This window comes from Rattus rattus, chromosome 9 (assembly GCF_011064425.1).
Source record: "Rattus rattus isolate New Zealand chromosome 9, Rrattus_CSIRO_v1, whole genome shotgun sequence".
Taxonomy (NCBI): domain Eukaryota; kingdom Metazoa; phylum Chordata; class Mammalia; order Rodentia; family Muridae; genus Rattus; species Rattus rattus.
In genome coordinates, this window is record NC_046162.1 from 55,197,138 (window position 1) to 55,215,275 (window position 18,138).

The 18,138-nt window shown below is 42.6% G+C and overlaps 1 protein-coding gene across 2 annotated transcripts; it reads left to right on the top strand.

Moving 5' to 3' along the window:
* Nucleotides 1-4,041: 4,041 nt before the first annotated feature.
* Nucleotides 4,042-14,250, top strand: Krt222 (keratin 222). 2 transcript variants are annotated; one of them, XM_032913359.1, is made up of 6 exons: nucleotides 4,042-4,358; nucleotides 8,383-8,511; nucleotides 10,178-10,398; nucleotides 12,281-12,357; nucleotides 12,548-12,683; nucleotides 13,385-14,250. In XM_032913359.1, exons 1-6 carry the CDS (start codon nucleotides 4,263-4,265, stop codon nucleotides 13,611-13,613), a joined length of 888 nt encoding a protein of 295 aa, XP_032769250.1. In that variant the 5' UTR covers nucleotides 4,042-4,262; the 3' UTR covers nucleotides 13,614-14,250. The 2 variants fall into 2 exon arrangements, with proteins under 2 accessions (XP_032769250.1, XP_032769251.1); XM_032913360.1 differs by having other exon boundaries at nucleotides 4,257-4,439.
* The last annotated feature ends 3,888 nt before the right edge of the window (nucleotides 14,251-18,138 follow it).

Genomic DNA, 18,138 nt, shown 5'->3' on the forward strand with positions numbered 1-18,138 from the left:
GTACAAAGAGAGTTCTAGGACAGCTAGGACTAAATAGAGAGACTTTATCTCATTAAAAAATGAATTAACTGGGGTTGGGGATTTAGCTCAGTGGTAGAGCGCTTGCCTAGCAAGCGCAAGGCCCTGGGTTCGGTCCCCAGCTCCGAAAAAGAGAACCAAAAAAAAAAAAAAAAATGAATTAACTAATTAAAATAAAAAATAGATCTCTAGGTTTAGTCACCCTCCCTACCTGGCACGTGGTGCCCTTTGACCTTTAGCTCCCTTTGTCCTACTCCATCTCCCACCCATAGCTTATTCCCACGGCTTGGCTATACTGCAATGAACACAAGAGCCAGGGTTGGGGATTTAGCTCAGTGGTAGTGCGCTTGCCTAGCAAGCGCAAGGCCCTAGGTTCGGTCCCCAGCTCTGAAAAAAAAAAAAAAGAAAAGAAAAGAACACAAAAGCCAGGCACTTTTGAGTGAGTTTATGGTCATCTCCGTAAGAACGGCATCCATGCTCACTTCTTCTGATAGGACTCTGAAGTCTACAGCTAGTCACCAAGAGTCGCATGAACCCCACAAACGGTGGTGTGACTGGATTCTTAATAAACAGCGTGATTTTTCAAAAGTAGCAACACTGTTTTTTCCTCTTTAAAACAAGGGGGAGGGGACTGGATCTGAAATCTTGAAGTGGTTAACCTTTCCGGTTTCGTGCTTGCACATGTGCAAGTACTAACCCCTCAAAACCAATCTGGTGCTATTACTTTTATGCATGCGAAAAATATGTGAATAGCATTTCCTGGTGGGTACAAGGAGGGTTCCCAGCAAGGGGCTCAGATTTCAGATTTACACTGTATTCAGTAGCTCTTAGTCACATCCCCCTCCCCCCTCTCCCCCTCCCACCCCACCCCAACACCTGCCCCCCCCTCCCCGGGATGCTAGGAGTAGAACCTAGGACCTTGCTCTCTACCACTGGATATATCACTAACCTATTGAACCTTATTTATTGGTGTATGTCTGGACTGTATGTGCACTTTCGTGTGGCTGCGTAAACGGGTACCTGTGTGTATAAAGGTAGGTGTTGGGTATCTTCTTCAATCACTTCCCACCTTCTTTTTGAGGCAGGGTCTGTCACCAAGCCTGGAGCTCCTAAGTCTAGGAAGAGCTTCTGGACAATGAGTTACAGGGATCCACCTGTTTTGACCCCGCCATGCAGGCGTTAGAAACATATGTCACTGCCTCCATTTTTTAAAAATTCACTTTACATCCCCATCACAGCCTCCACCCCCACCTCTTTCTAGTTCCATCCTTAAAAAAAAATATCTCCGCCCATTATCCCCTTCCCCTTCTTCTCCAAAAAGGTATCACCCCACCCACCCTGGGGTATCCAGTCCTGGAAGGTCTAGGCACATCCTCTCCCACTGAGGCCCAACCAGACAGTCCAAATAGGGGGGAAGGGGATCCAATGGCAGGGAACAGAAATTGAGACAGTCCCCCTCCATTTGTCAGGGGTCCCACATGAAGACCAAGACACTATATTCACTTCTTGTGCAAGAACTGGACATCCAAACACAGGTCCGCACCCTGTGCAGTAGGCATGTTACCATTGAACCATCCTCCCCCCAGACCTCCACTGAGTACTTTAAATGTGACTTGTCCAAACTGAGATGGGATATATAATACTTCTCAGATTTTAAAGATATTACCAAAAGAAAAGAGTAAATATATTATATTTTCAATATATGGGATTAAACAAAATATAATATTAAAATTGAGTTCACCTATTTTTATATCTTCTGATGCAATTACTAAAGCACTTAAAACTTCATGCATACCTCAGATTTAAAGTTCACATTGTATTTCACTAAGAGGCACTGGCCTAGGTGTACAAAAGTGCTGGGAGGACTGCTTGAAGTGCAGACTGACAAGTCGGGCCTCCGCTGCATCTGACTCGGCTCTCTGGGTTCAGGGCAGGGTCAATCTGAAATAACAGGTTTTTCACTCTTGAATTTAAGTCGAGTTTAATTTGGTGGCTGGAGAGGTGATTTAGTGGCTAAAACCACTTTTTGCTTAATCATGAGGACCAGAGTTCAAGTCCCAGGACCCATTGTGTGTGGTTCACTGCCACCCATAACTACAGCTCCAAGGCCCTCTTCTGATCCCCTCAGGTATCCAAATACACACGTGTCCATATACCCACACAGATAACACACACACATGCATATGCAAGCGTAAATTAAAAACTTACACTCGTAAGTTAACATAGAAAGAAATTTAAAAGCAATAAGTGGGTTCATGAGACGGGTCAGCTGGTAAAGACATTGACCAACAAGCTGACAACCTGAGTTCAATTTCTGGAGCTGCATCATGGAAGGAGAGAAACGATTGCAGAAAGTTATTCTCTGACCTCCACCCACACACACACATACACACAGACACATATACACACACACAGACGCACACATACACACACACATACACACACAGACACATACACACACAGACACACACACACACACACACACACGCAGACACACACAGACACACACACACACACACACACACAGACACACACACACACACACACACACACACACACACACACACACACACACACACACACACACACACACACACACACACACACACTTAAAAAGCATAGCAAAGGCCTGCCGGGTTCTAGAACCAGGATCTGATGAGTCTACTCTGTAAACAACAACAGGCCCATTCTCAAAAGTATTTCAGTTGCATCTAACAAGGTCGCCATCTTGACTGGGAGTCCTGGTGAGGAGAGAATGAAGTAGCAAGCATTCAGCATGCAGTCAAAGTCCCCAACGCAGTGATGCTGCCACTTCAGTGAACCAACCTTGGGAAGGACACTTGACCCCTATGACCACAGTCCTTCCATCTTTACAGGTCCCACGATGTCAGGGACTGAAAAGATTGGGTGGAACGATGTTGTTGGAAGAGCTGAAGGCGAGTGTCTTAAAGGAGAGGTGTTGGTCTCTTTTCTAGTAACAAAAGTCTCCCTCAGTGGATGCCCCATTGCAGGGACCGAAGGGCTCAACTTCACAACAGTAGTAGAATTAACTCATAGCTCCCACCCCGCTCCAGTGCCTGCCTCCAGCCTTGCTTCATCTGTAAGAAGAGTGACTTCAGGAATTCACCTCCATCCCTCACACTCTCACATTCTACTCTTGGGCTGGTGGTTCACCCCCGCTTGAGAAATACGGTTAACGATAATTATCAACCTCACCCGAGAGTAGCTGTCGGAATGCTTGACATGTACAAGCACATTCAGATGACTTTCCATAGCATTTGGGGTTTTTTAAATTAATTTTTTCAAATTAGCATACAAAGTCACAGGGAATGCCATTTCAGCTTTCCAACCATAGGCTGTCACCTGTCACTTTATTCCTTGGTTTCCTTCCACATTCTCTCTCCTTCAGCATTTTGTTAAAATAAATAAAAATACTTATATTTTTTTAAAAAATACAATAAAGAAAAGTTTAAACTATCATATTTGGACCCCAGTTTAATTCCCTTTTTTTAAAAAAAAATATTTATTTTATGTTTATGAGTACACTGTAGCTGTCTTCACACACACCAGAAGAGGGCGTCCATTACAGATGGTTGTGAGCCACCATGTGGTTGCTGGGAATTGAACTCAGGACCTCTGGAAGAGCAGTCAGTGCTCTTAATCACTAAGCCATCTCTCTCCAGTTTAATTCCTATGCAATAAGTTAGGAAAGCTAAATAAAATTTTGTTTTATTTTGGGTTGGGGCCGTGGTTCTTTTGGATATTGTTTTGTTTTGTTCCCCATCCAGGGTCTCACTATGAAGTCCGGACTGGCCTTGAACTCAAAATCTTTATGCCTGAGTGCTAAGATAACATGCCTGCCCACTGTAACTGGCTAAACTACAATTTTCAAAATGTTGGGACTACATTCCCTACCCCAAAATAACCGAACGCCCCGCCCCCACAGGCAAAGCATTCTCTTGCATAGGAAACCCTTGCAGTGACCCTGTGGGTGTCATTTTCCTCTCTTCCTGGAGACTTGGAGATTTCTGCCGTAGTAACATTGGAAGGGAATGGCTTCTCACATTTGCATGATTAATTAGCAAGCCCGGAGTTTCCCTGGCTTCTGGTGGGGGAAATGGATCTCTGCATCTTTAAGGCTCCGCAGGGCTGTCTGCTCCGGCGACGCAGGCAGGGCAGGCTCTGCCGCAGCGACTCATCCCATCGCTAAGGTCCAGTTAGCCAAGGTGGAGGATGGGAAAAGAATGGAGCTGTCCCAGCTCCTCAATGAGATCAGGGCAAACTATGAGCAGCTCCTCACCAGAAATCAGATAGACACGGTGCTGTCAACACGGATCCAGGTAATGATTTCATTCAACCAGGCACCTTCAGGATAAGGAGACAGTCCCTGTCTACCCGATTCCTGTTCCGGCCTCTCTGAGGTACAGTATCTCCTTTTCCACGCAGCATCTACTGGGGAGGCAATGTAGGTGTTTCTGCACCGGGTCTGGGGTGACAGGCAGGGAGAAAAACCCTTTGGCTGTGCTGTTGGACGACCATTCAATAAATATCGATTGATGCATTGGAATTTGATAGAGATCGTAAGGTGACCGTCATTACTAAAACATGGAGTCAATAAGCAATAAAACGGCGCTCTCTGACCTCTTTAGATTTTTTTTTCAGGAAGGAAGCATTCCGAACAACTCCTCAAAGATATTACGGAGTTAATTATAGAGGCGATTTAAATAACATCTGTAGAATCGAAGCTTGATAGTCAAGATTGTTTGCCTTGCACACTCTGGGAGGAGATAAAAGGGAGAAAAAATATTTCTAGAAGGTTTCTATCATCTTTTCCCAAGCATTTGGTTTTACACTGATGGTTATAAATAGAACCATCGGGGGCACGTGAAGATGGCTTTCAGAACCAAGGATACAAATTCTGACAACCAAAAATCCTCCAGCTGAGTAGTGAGTGACTCTGCCCTTAAAAGTACCCACTTTAGCTTCGGAGCTATGAGAACTGTTTACTTCCGACACAAAGCTTGCAAGATATTTAAAATAAATAATAAACGAAAGAGAGCCAACTCAGAGCAGGGCTCCATTCAAATTCCATAGGCTTGGTTTTAAATGCCTTTTAATAATTAAGGTCTCGATCTAAATAAGTTTAAAAGCAAATATTTGGGAAACAAAGTTTCCAAAATTTAGGACTTTTCTTTATTAGTTTATCTCTTATACTCAAGTTCAAATTATATTCCCGCACCTAGACAGAGCAAAGAGTTAGCTTAAGGATGGGTCAAAAAAAAAAAAAAAAAAAAAAAAAGAAAAGAAAAAGAAAAGGTAGTTTAAAAAAAATCACAGGACTTTGTTTCGTGAGCAACTTATTGCCATGTCATAAATTTTACCTGTGGGTGATATTCTCAGTTTTCCAAAAAAAAAAAAAAAAAAAAAAAAAAAAAAAAAGATCAGTTCTGTAGATTAAATGAGGTCGCCAGTTTCCTGGTTTAGATGCAGAAGTTTCCACACAGTAGAGAAGAAAAATACTGAAAGAGGATGAGTTTTGAAAATTACAAACCCAAATAAATATTTTACGAAGCAGAGATCTAAGTTGAGTTTACAAGTCAATGCTAAACTGACTTTGAATAATAAAAAAAAGAGTTTTATAACATAAAAGTTCTTGAGAGAGATGTGTTTTCCCGAATAACTTACAAAGTCAGTTTATTTTATTATCATAACATATTGCAAAGCCCTGGGGAGGGGGAGGTTTCAAGCCCTAGAACCACACAAGTAAATAAAGAAAATAAATACACAGTTGCTTTGGCTAGCAAGTCACCTCCCAAAACTCAACAAACCAAAATTTAGACCAAGGTATCCTGTCTGGTAATTCTGTGGGATGAGGAGGCTATGAGGAGGCTGTGTGGGGAGGACTCTGGTGCTACACAAGATGAGCTGCTGAATGGTGCCCTACTGACTGGCATAATCAAAGTGACTGGCTACTGTGTGTGGGACCTGGCAAAACATTGCTGGAAGGCAAGCTTGAGAGCCTTGAGCCTTCGACCCGCCCTCTCCATGTGGCCTCGGGTCCCTCTCCACCGAGCCTCCCTATACGACCTCTCCAGCCAGGCATCCACACTTCTAAAATGATGCCCCAGGCTCCCAAAAGCATCTCATGGAAGCCAACAGCCTCCTTATGGCTTAGCCCAGAATTGGCACAGCATTGCCTCTTCCATAGCTAAGTGGTCACAGCAAGACTCAGGATGGCTGATTCAACCTGATGTTGAGTCACAGGACGAACTTGGGGAGGTGTGGCCCACTGGGGACCATCTTGGGAATCTAACTAACACACAGTTTATCTGCCAGCTCTCCAATGGGACTTCAAGATGCCAGTGGTCCTGCAACTTTATCTTGATTCCAAAAGTCTTTACATTCTATTTTGGAGTTTCTCCTGTACATACCGGTTGCCTGACTTTGTCAAGTTAATGCTAAGAACGAGCTGGCGGAAAAAGGGGGAAAAATTCCCTCGTGTCACTCTTTTTCCATTTTTTTTCAGAGGGAGGGTGTGTGTCTGTCTGTCTGTCTGTGTGCATGCTTGCATGTATGGGTGAACTGAGTGAGATTTACATGCATGTTGGTCTGTACGCTAACGGAGGGGCCAGGGTTGATCTCAAGAATCATTCTCCATTGGTCTTCCACTGTTACTTGAGGCAGCGTCTCTCAGTTGAACCCAGAGCTCACTGATATATAGGATTGAGATTTCCTATCCTACCTCCCCAGGCTAGAATTACAGGCGCCCATACCCACCCAGCATTTGCATGGGTTCTGGAGATCTCCTGTCTGTAATCTTGCATAACCACACTTTGTTACTGAGCCACCTCCACTGGGCTCTAATAACTGGTCCTAAACTTTATTCACAGACTTTTCACAGACTCTGACTTCCCTTCAACAAAATCCACCATATAAACAAATTTGCAAGTTTAAAAGAACGTTAAAAGTTGCCTTTTTTTTTTTTTAAACTTCTAATCAACTCAACACATGGATCCTTATGAGATCAGCATTGGTAACGCTGTTGACAGGTGTTTTCTTTTTAATTCCATCAGAATGGAAAGATTTAAAGCAAAATAGAAAATAACCCCACTCTCCCACTGCACTTGCTACACGAGTGTTCTACCACTGAGCGTCTTCCCCTAATTATTTTTATGATAGGAGAACAGTTAGAAAATGATCATCAAGATGTATTTTAGGGGACTTGGAGGATAGATCAGTGTTTTATTGTAAAAGTACGAGGACCTGATTTTGATCTGCAGGACTACCTGTAAAGGTGGAACGTGGTGTGGACACTGTGATCCCAGCAGTGAGATCTGGAGACGGGCACATAGATCCCTGGGGCTCACTGGCCAGCCACTCTAGCCTAATCAACCAGCACAAGTCCCAGTGAGAGACAGCATCTCAAAAAAATTAAAATGAAAAACAAAACTTCTGAGAAACTATACCTGAGGCAGATTCCAACATATAGTATATGTAGGTTATACATACACACAAACATAGATCTGCATGGATACACACACACACACACACACACACACACACCTGCATGGACACACACACACACCTGCATGGACACACGGACACGCACGCAGAGGACCGTTCTTCTCACCCTAAATATCCAAACTGAAGAGCCCTCCTAAAAACATCATTTTGAGAGCAGTAAAAAGGTTTCTGTAATACAGAACTTCATTTGAGAACATTGATGCCCAGGACAACTTAAGCTTCCAGTTTACTAGTAGAGTAACACGGTTTTTTTTAGCAGTGTCTGCTCCTAGTCCATACAGGCAGAATTGACCCCTTTGGGATATACAGATGTGCGTCTGCTTCTGTGAAGCAGCCTACAAAGCTTGCGGGAAAATAATCACCAAATTTCAAACGACCTTTCTTATTAACACATTCAAAACAGTGAAAGAATCGGAGGTCGAAAATTTGTCTCGAAAACTTTTTGTTAAAACGGATGTGGTTTGTTTTTTCCTGTATTTCATAGGCTGATATCATCGGAAGGAACTTTTGATATCACTTTATAGCAGAGAAGATTGGGGCAGAAAGCATAACTGACTGGCTCGAGCATTCGATTGATTTAGTAATGAAGCACCAGAACACACACACTTGTGAGCCACCACGTGGCAGCTGGGAATTGAACTCAGGGCCTCTGGAAGAGCAGTCAGTGCTCTTAACCGCTGAGCCAGCTCTCCAGCCCAGAATGCACATTTGTAATCTGATAGAAGTAGAAAAGGTTATTTGGTCCCTGTATAATTGTTCTGTGGTTGCTTTCGAATGCCTCCCTTTCAAGAGCGTCTGTGGTTTTCTTGCTCCCTGTTGCTGTTGTTGGCTTTCTTGCAGCTGGAGGAAGATTTAACCAAAAAAATGGACAAGGATGGAGAGGCTCTGAAGGCCGCTCAGGCTGAACTCAAGGAGGCTCGCCGGCAGTGCCACCACCTGCAAGTGGAAATCGAGTCTCTCCATGCTGTGGTAAGGAAGACCCCAAGGCAGCTGGCTCCTCCCCCAAGAGCCTATGTGGTTTAGAGAGAGGAGGGGGCTTGGGAAGGGAGCTTGCTCACAGAGCACCTACCCAGTGTGTACAACATCGAGACACCAGAACTTTACAGTGGAGGCCACCGAATGCTAGCCCAGATCCTCACCCTTTCCCTGGCTGGAATGAGCTCACTCGAGGTTCGGTTTGTACTGGGAGGAATTCCGTTGTATTTGCTTCTGGGTCTGGGCCTCCCTGACTGACGCTATGAGAAAATGGATTGTGTATTGTTACTACTATCTACAGTCTCCTAACCGCTGGCTTCTTGCATTCGTGTCGGTGAGACTTCTAATGGGAAAAAAATAGTTAAGCGCTTTTCTAGCACGCCTTTTTGGAGTTACGTTTGTTTGCTCATTTCTTCATTCATTTGTCTGTTTGTTTAGTGTGTGCAAACATGTGGACGTCAGAGGAGGACTTTTGTGAGCCAGTTCTCTCCTTCCACCATGTGGGACCAGGGGTTTGAACTCAGACTGCTAGGCTTAGCAGCAATACCTTTATCCAGAGAGCCAAGTCGCAGCCCCGAGCATCCGTTTTCACCTTTGACATTAATTAGGTTTCCAATCCTTTTTTTAAAAAAATCAAATAATTCAAAATAACAGAAAGTTAATCCCAGTGTAAAGGACTTCTTTTTTTCTTGCCAAAAGAATGATTACAAGATTATTTTGAAATACAGAAAGCTATCTAGTTGTGTATGGTTTTTTTTTTTTTTTTAAATATCCAGTACTGAAGACTGAACCCAGGGCCTTGTGCTTGCTAAACAAGCGCTTTACTATGAGGCTGCATCCTTAGCCCCTGCTCCTTGACGTTGTTGAGGCATCAGCTCACAAAGTTGCCCAATCGAGCCTTGAACTGGTGACCCTCCTGCCTCTGTTTCCTGAATAGTTATTTCCGATTAAGTGTCATCGTACTCAGACACTAAATATAATTTCCTTTAAAAAAAAAAAAAAAAATGAAAGTCAGGTATGGTGGTTCACGTCTATAATCTAGCATTTGCGAGGCTGAGGAAGAAGGATTGGCCTTAGTTCAAGGTCATCTTAAACTACAAAATGAACTAGACCTGCTTACACACAGCCATAATTCCAAGTTCAGGGCCAGACGGGGCTAGCTATATCACCAGACCTTGTCTCAAACAGCAAAAGAGAGGCCAGCAAGATGGCTCAACGGGTAAAAGTGCTTGCCACAAAGCCCGACGATACCCTAAGTTCGATCTCCCAAACCCACATGGTGGAATAAGAGAATCAATTCCTGAAAGCTGCCGTCTGATTTCCAGAGGTGTGCTGTGACACGTTCACATACACAAATAGAGAAATGTAAAAAAATAAAAAATAAAAAAATTCAAATAGCAAAAAAGAAAAAGTCCTCTTGAATAACTGAAGCACGATTATTATAACCTTTAAATTAAAACAAAACAAACAAAAAAGGTGGGGCTACGGGTGTGACTCAGTGGCAATGCTGTTCAAGATCCTGTTTTGCTTGCTTATGCCATGAAAGGAAATAAATAAATAGGAGGTAAATACGTGGTCTAGACGGCGGAAAACATTGCAAATGAGATTTCAGAAGCCCTTGTCCTGTTGCTGGTTCACTGCTGAGGATGTCTGTCAACAGGAAAGGGGCCTTGAAAACTCCCTCCAGGCCAGTGAGCAGCATTATCAGATGCAGCTGCAAGATCTGGAGTCGGTGATTGGCCGACTGGAGAAGGAGCTGCAGGAAGTGAGGCGTGGCATCGAGAGGCAGCTTCAAGAGCACGAGATGCTTCTCAACACGAAGATGAGGCTGGAGCAGGAAATAGCCACGTACCGCCGCCTGCTAGAACAGGAAGAGATCAGGTACTTAAATCCTCGTCAATAATGGCACGAGAGGTTCAGGGTCAGATGCACAGAGCCACTGGTGATGCCATCAGAGAAATCAAATCCAAACCAAAGCCCTCCACCACCACGGCCTGTTCACTGAGCTTCTTTTGTGACGCAGGCGTAGCGCACCTTCCTGAGAGCATGAAGAACGAACTAGCTGTGTCTGCTGCTAAAACTGACACGTTAATAACCAGAGTTGGCTAATACACTTCTTGGTCACTACGGAGGCTTTTCTCAGTCTTCCCATTTTCCCCACTGTTCCTTTTAGGACTAGTCTTTGCCTTTTATAGATCACCCCAAGAAGTTTGGAGACTCAGACATCACCACAACCCTGCCCAAGGGCCCACTCCCACCCCCAGTAAAAAAATAATAACACTATAGTGGGGGGGTGGGGGGAGCACAGCCAGAACAGGGCTTGACCACCATGCATGAAACCCTGAGTTTGCGCTGAGTTTGTTCCCCAACTTCACGTAATCCAGCATGCCTATAATCCCAGCATTTGGGAGGTCAGGACAGGAAGACCAGGAGTTCAAGATTATCATCAGCTCCATAGCAGGTTGGAGGCTAGCCTGGGCTACAAGAGACCTCTCAAAAAGTGAAAGTAATAATAATGTGATTCTATTACACAAGCATGAAAAGCAATAGTGGCTGGAGTCACAATTTTAAGGCTTTGAATAATCCTAAAAGACAAATATGCTAGCCGGGGAACTCTTGTTTATTCAGTATTATATTTTACAACATTTATAAGGTCTTAGATCTTTAAACAGCGGAATCACCTCCAAGTTTCTATATTCCCATAAAAATAAATCTTTGGGGGTTGGGGATTTAGCTCAGTGGTAGAGTGCTTGCCTAGCATGCGCAAGGCCCTGAGTTCGGTCCCCAGCTCCGAAAAAAAAAGAAAAAATAAATAAATAAATAAATCTTTGTTCTTGCTTGTTTCAGAATCCTGAATCAGAATTCTGCATGGAATAGGGTTAGCCTATGATAAGCCTCGGCATATGTTAAATCTTTAAAAATCATAAATGCAACTCAAAATATACCACTTACTAGCTGAATGACCTTGTACAAATTACTTAACCTCACTGTGCTTCCATTTTCCCAACAAAATGGGAATGATAGTGTCTACCTCACAATATTGCTGAGGCCTTAATGAGCTAACATTGTGAAGTGCTTAAGGCACTATCTAGCACATTGTGCTGTGTAAAAAAAAATACACAATTTTATATATGATGTGTGTGTAATATATTATTAAATAATGATGGTAGAAGTCGATTTCTAATCATTCAAGATATTGACAAACTGTTAATATTTTATAATTTTCTATATTTGTATCATTATGTCTAAGATATAAATACAGGAAAATACAAATAAACAATGTTAGTATACAAAACCCAGAAAATATAATGAGCAATGTTATTATTATACATTGTATCCCTACCGCCTTTGACCTGTTAACATGCTTCTCCTAGTTTCTCCAGTCGAAGAAGTAACATTTCTAAAGTTGTCCCTGCCCCATTCCCCCTCCCCCACATGCCCTCTACATCCCGCACCTCAGGCTGGCTCAGAATCTGATAACTAATCGCACCCAGCTCCTTTGGTAATGCAGATGCAGCTGTACACAGTGTAGAAAATCGATCCATTATTTCAACCCTTATAAAACCAGCTCCTAGTTTCCCTCCACCTTCCTTGTGCCTGGGGGATTCACTGGGATGCTGCATGGCCGGGCTCACCACTGTGAGTGCTGAACAGTTCCCATTGTGTGACTGTGCCGACTTACCCATTCTCTTCTCTCTTTCCTTGTTTGTTTTTATTTAGTTTTGCTACCTCGGTGTTGTTTCTCTGACTCCTTCCATTTCAGGTATTACGGTTGTATCCAAGGAGAGAGAAAAGAAGACAAGCCCGCCAAAAGTAAAGTTGGCTTTCTTCTCCCCTCAGGTGAGTTTCTGCCACAATAGCCTCATTTGAAAGTAGATGGGATTTTGGTGGAGATGAGACAGAAATCCCTCCAAAGCAGCAAAAAGAGAGCCGTCCAGTTCTGCCAAGCTGGGACCCCACCCCCACACCGAAATGGACTTCATTCTGCTTCTCTTTTTCAACGTTGTAATTTCGTGTAACGTTTTCACAGCCATTATAAATGAAATATCTTTTTCGACGAAAGTCTCACATAAGTATGAAAATGAAAGTGTGGAGACAGTGACCAAACAGGCAGTGGTGAACGGAGACGTGGCGAAGGAGAGCGCGGAGGCCCACGGCACCATTCAGTAAGTGACTGCTTGACTGCGGGCGAAGTGGGAGGAAAGTTACCTCAATTGAGCAGTCTTAGCGGTCGTTTTCAAATATTTCAAACACTTCCAGGACACCGCGATATTTCAGGCAGACATGCCATACCCACATAGCGACACAGAGAGTGTGTAAAGAATTCACTTCTTTTTTCTAAAACTAAACTCGGAGCATAAGAATTGGATAGCATCCCAGCACTCGGGAGGCAGAGGCAGGAGGACCTCTGTGAGTTCAAGGCCCGCTCGGTCTACATAGTGAGTTCTAGAATAGACAGGAGTATTCTTGTCTCAAAAATAAAATTAGAAATACGAAATTTTAGAAAAAGTGTAGAAATCCCATACAGTTCTATATTAAAAATCATATTTGTAAGGTTGTTAAATGTGTCAATTAGAAATCCCGAGGCCTGGGGGTGGAGAGATGGCTCAAAGGTATAGAGCACATGCTGCTTCTCAACCACTGCTACTCCAGGTCCAGGGAAGCTGAGGCCTTCTTTTAACCTCTGTGGGCACCAGGCATGCAAGTGGTACACATACACACAGGCAGACAAAACACGCATGAAATAAAGTAATCTGAATTGTTAAAATCCTACAACCTATACACTACACACATTTCTTCTTCATTAAGATGAACTATACATTGTGTCTATTTCGTCTATTAAAAAAAGTTTATTTTCTCATTTCAGGACAGAGAAAGTGGATGAAGTTATAAAAGAATGGGAAGGTTCGTTCTTTAAGGATAACCCTCGACTGAGGAAAAAGTCTGTTTCCCTCCGGTTCGATCTCCACTTGGCAGCCACGGATGAGGGCTGTTTAGAGAGTAGACAAGATAATTTGCCAGATATTGAAGTCAGGCTTATCATGAGAAGGTCCTGTAGTATTCCCTCCATCAAACCCCCACCAGGAACCAACTAACCCAGAGATCGTATTTATCAAGGACGGTAGGATGGACCTAAGTAGGCCATACAGACCCCCCAGTCCCAAATGTAAGTTATTTTTTATGTACAGATAGTGAGAGGATGCTGTGGGCTGTGGCTCTCTTCAGAAAACACATAAGAAAGAGGAACTTTGCTAAGACTCCAAAGATGAGCTTTTTTTTTTTTTTTTTTTTTTTTGAGCAGGGTTGCTTAAAAATAAATCAGAAATCCAGTGTGGTTTCTGTTTTATTTGTCATCTAAATAGTCTTTATTCTGGCAAGCTTTATCAGAGACTTTAAGTATTAAGGTGGCCTCATCAAGTCTGTAATTTTCCTCAAAGGCTGAACATCCAAAGGAAAATAGAATAGCTTGTTTGAAGCCTGAAGAGCTACAATGAGTTTCTCTCCGTGGTTCCAGGACCAGTTGAACCTAAAATGTTCAACTTCTAAGAAGGAAGGCAGCAGTTAGGGACAAACGTTGAAGGAGGGGGCTCGATATTCACTTAGGACTTCTGCTTTTGAGACAATCATTGGAACCCTGGGAATTACGAAGTGTTCTGCCCAGGAGCAATTCTGAGTGAAGTGCAAAGCACGCCCCCAGGCTATTTTGCTGATTAATAAAATTTGGTTACTCTATATCTTAAAACTTTTTAAAAATCAGTATGAGAAGAGTCAGTTTGTTGAAAGATACAGATTGTGTACACACACACACACACTCCAGCTATACAGACCTTTTAAAAGCACATTGAAAAGGTGGTGACTCCAGTTACTAGGACAGTTTCTCAACAGCTCACTTCTGCTCTTCCAGTTGTAAAATGAAGTGTGAGTAGCATTTACTATGGGCCTCAGAGGAGAGATTCTGTGAACTTGGAAAAATGGTTCTTGCAGTCATTTCTGTGAACTCACAGCATATCATTGCTCTCTGAGCTAAGAGTGTCTGCAGGACTTGTTTTTAAATTGTTCAAACTATAACAAATAGAAAAGTAAAAATATTTGTGAATAAGTGAATTGTTGCAAGGGTTTTTCCTGATTTATTTATTTATTTATTTATTTATTTATTTATTTATTTATTTATTTACTATATGTGTATTTCTGCAAACTAGAAGAGGGCATTGGATCCCATTACAGACGGTTGTGAGCCACCATGTGGTTGGTGGGAATTGAACTCAGGACCTCCGGAAGAGCGGCCAGTGCTCTTAACCTGTGAGCCATCTCTCCAGCCCCGTTGCAAAGTTTTTTTAAAAACCTAAATTTAATGCGGGTGCATTTACTTTGAGACCTTAAGTAATAAATACCTGTCTTACGACATTAGACCTTTCTAGGCTTTTTTTCCTAAACAACAAAAAGGGAACCCAAACCATTCGCCACTGTTCTTCGTTTGCAGCTGAAGTATCATCTAAGGGCTACAGCTATACTAGCATTTTAGTGGGGCCTTCAAAACCCATTCCCCTCTCCTCCTCCCTCTCTCTCCACGTGTGTGTATATATGCATATATGTTGACTAGTAAATGTGCTTTAGCCACAAGGAACTTAGGTTAACTTACTTCAGTATAATCCAGGGGTTTAATGTTCGTCTTTTCCATTACTCTAGGTTTCTTTCAGCCTGACTCAGTCTGGTTAGTAAAAGAGGAATGATGTTGTTAAGCGCTTGTTCTTGAATAAGCATCTGCCCTAAAATTGCATCCTCTACATAAGATTGTTTCTTCAGGGCTGGGGTATGGCAGGGTGCAAAGCTCCACGTAGCTCACAGGAGGCACTGGTTTTGGACCTCAGGGAATAAAAAGTGGGGGGAGGGGGAGTTTCATTCATCATTAAGTGCTTCAACTTCATTAAAGCTTTGACTGCAGTCATATGAGCTGTTGTGCTGGCTACTGTATTATGCAACCACGGTTATATACGGCGATACATTTAGTGCAGTCACCTGCCACATTAGTGCTGGGCCTTGTAAATCAACCGCTTGCTAGAGAAATCCCCCTGTGCCGCTGTTATGTGTGTAACACGCAGTACTTGAATTCCTAAATGAGTTTGCTTCTGTTTGCTTTGAGGCATTTTAAAAATCAGAATATGAGTTTACCAAAGTAAATGATACCACCATAATAAAAAAAAATTAAACATGAACTCTTAAGGCTTCCTTGTATTTCAGCTCTCTTATTTCAAAGATGTCTGTGCACGGCCGCTAAGCCAAACAAAGCTAGCTCGCTTGAGGAAGAAAGAAAACTGCAGTCATAGGGGATGATGGGTTTAACTTGGTTTTCAAGATAAATTAAGGATTACATTTTAAAATCCGGTGGGTGTTGACAGTACACACCGACAATCCCAGCCCTTGGAAAGCAGAGGAAAGATTTTGAGTTCCAGGCCCGCCTGAAGTACATATAAGATCCTACACACACATACACTCACTCACACACTCACACACACATACACACACATACACACACAGACATACACATACAGACACACACTCACACAGACACACACATATTATACATACACACATACACACACTCTCACTCACAGACACACAGACACACACAGACATACACATACACACACACATACACACATTCACACACACAGAGACACGCACACACACACAGACACACACATACACAGACACACACAGACATACATACATACACACACTCACAGACACACACATACACACACAGACATACACATACACACACAGAGACACACACACACACACACACACACACACACACACACCATAACCATAATTATAAAATCCTATAATTCTGGGGAAAACATAATAGCAGACAGCATTATCTGCAAAGTGCTGCAGGACCGAAGGCACTACAGTCAGCAAATTTTTTTTGTAATCTTCACAGGAAGTCTGCAAAACACTCTTTTAGAGAGGAATAGAAATGAATATTCCTCCAGCTCCTGGAAATATTTCAAATGTCTGAGCTCATAACAAAACACAAAAACAAAGAGTAATTGCAATTACCAACAGGCATAGGATCGTAGCCCTGGCTCCGCCAGTGAGAAGCAGTGTGAGAGGAAATCACGCTGTCCCCTGGGCCTCACGTTCATCCCTGAAGACAAAGCGAAGGCAAGACAAGCCTCTAGTTGCTGCCTTCCCTGCCTCACAATTGCTTGAAATACTATGCACATGGAAATACCTGGCAAGGCCCTACTCAAACGTACAATTCGACTTAAATGAAAACCGTCTCTGGGAGTAAAGAATGTGTGAGGAAAATTATAGCTGACGATGATTAGGCAATATCTCAAAGTACAGTAGCTACTTTAAATTCAATTATTAAAAAAATAAATGACTCTTTCCTGGGCAATTACCAACTTGGACTGTTCTGTCCTGTGAGACAGTGTTTGATGTATGAGTAATGTCTAAAGAAAGAGGGACAATTTTTTTCTTTTTTTCTTTTTCTTTTTCTTTTTTTCGGAGCTGGGGACCGAACTCAGAGCTCTGAGCTTGCTAGGCAAGCACTCTACCACTGAGCTAAATCCCCAACTGACAATTTTTATACTGAGGTTTAAAATAATTTACTTTAGAAATGTGATTTATCTATTGTATGTATATGGCATGTTATGATTTACCTATTCTGTACGTATATGTTCATGTGGACCACGTGGATCGTGTGGATGTCAGAGGACAACTTGAAAGGTTTGGTTCTGCTCTTCCACCACAGGAGTCCTGAGGTCAGACTCAGATGGTCAAGCTGTAAAGCAGGCACCTTTTCCAGTTGAGCCATCTTAACAGCCCCTTTATACATTGCTGAAATCTTCACAGGTGAAGGGAGAACCAAAGGCGGATACTGAGATCCTCATCCTCTAACTTTACAGATATTAAGTGTGTATGTATATCAATCACTGCTCAAGATATCAAATACCCTGACCCCTAGACTGAGAACTACAGGCAACCAGGCAATTCTGAGAACAGGAGAAAAAGTCTTCCCCAGGGATGAACCCCCTAGTACCAAATGTTCAGCTCTGAAATCATATACGTAGGTACCATTAAATGGACTGAACGGGTTGTAGTCATATAGTTATACATATACACATGCACGTGTGTGCTATATATTAAATATCGAGATATATATAAAACAAAGAAAAGGAGGCCCTGAATTTGAGAGGAAGCAGGGAGAGGAACATGAAAAGTGTTGGAAGAAAGACAAAGGGGAGAATAATATAATTATATTTTAATTTCAAAATTAATTTTAAAAATATATCAAACATCCCCATTACAAAGAAGCTTTCACTCCAACAGGAGGTCAAAACGAAGAAATAAAAGAAGTATTTACAGATAACATATAAGCCAGAGGGGGGGAAAAAGCAAACCAATGAAATACAGGCCATCAAGAGGAAGCAAGGGTTGGGAAACAGGTCTGATTTTAGGTCAGAAGACCTATCAAGATTCCCTTGGAATAAAGGCACACTAGAGGGCTGGGGATGTAACTCATAGGCTCACCATGTTCAGGACTCTGGATTCGAACCCCAGCACCACACAGAAGTAAAAAGACTAAGAAAGAACACCCATCCCGCTGTC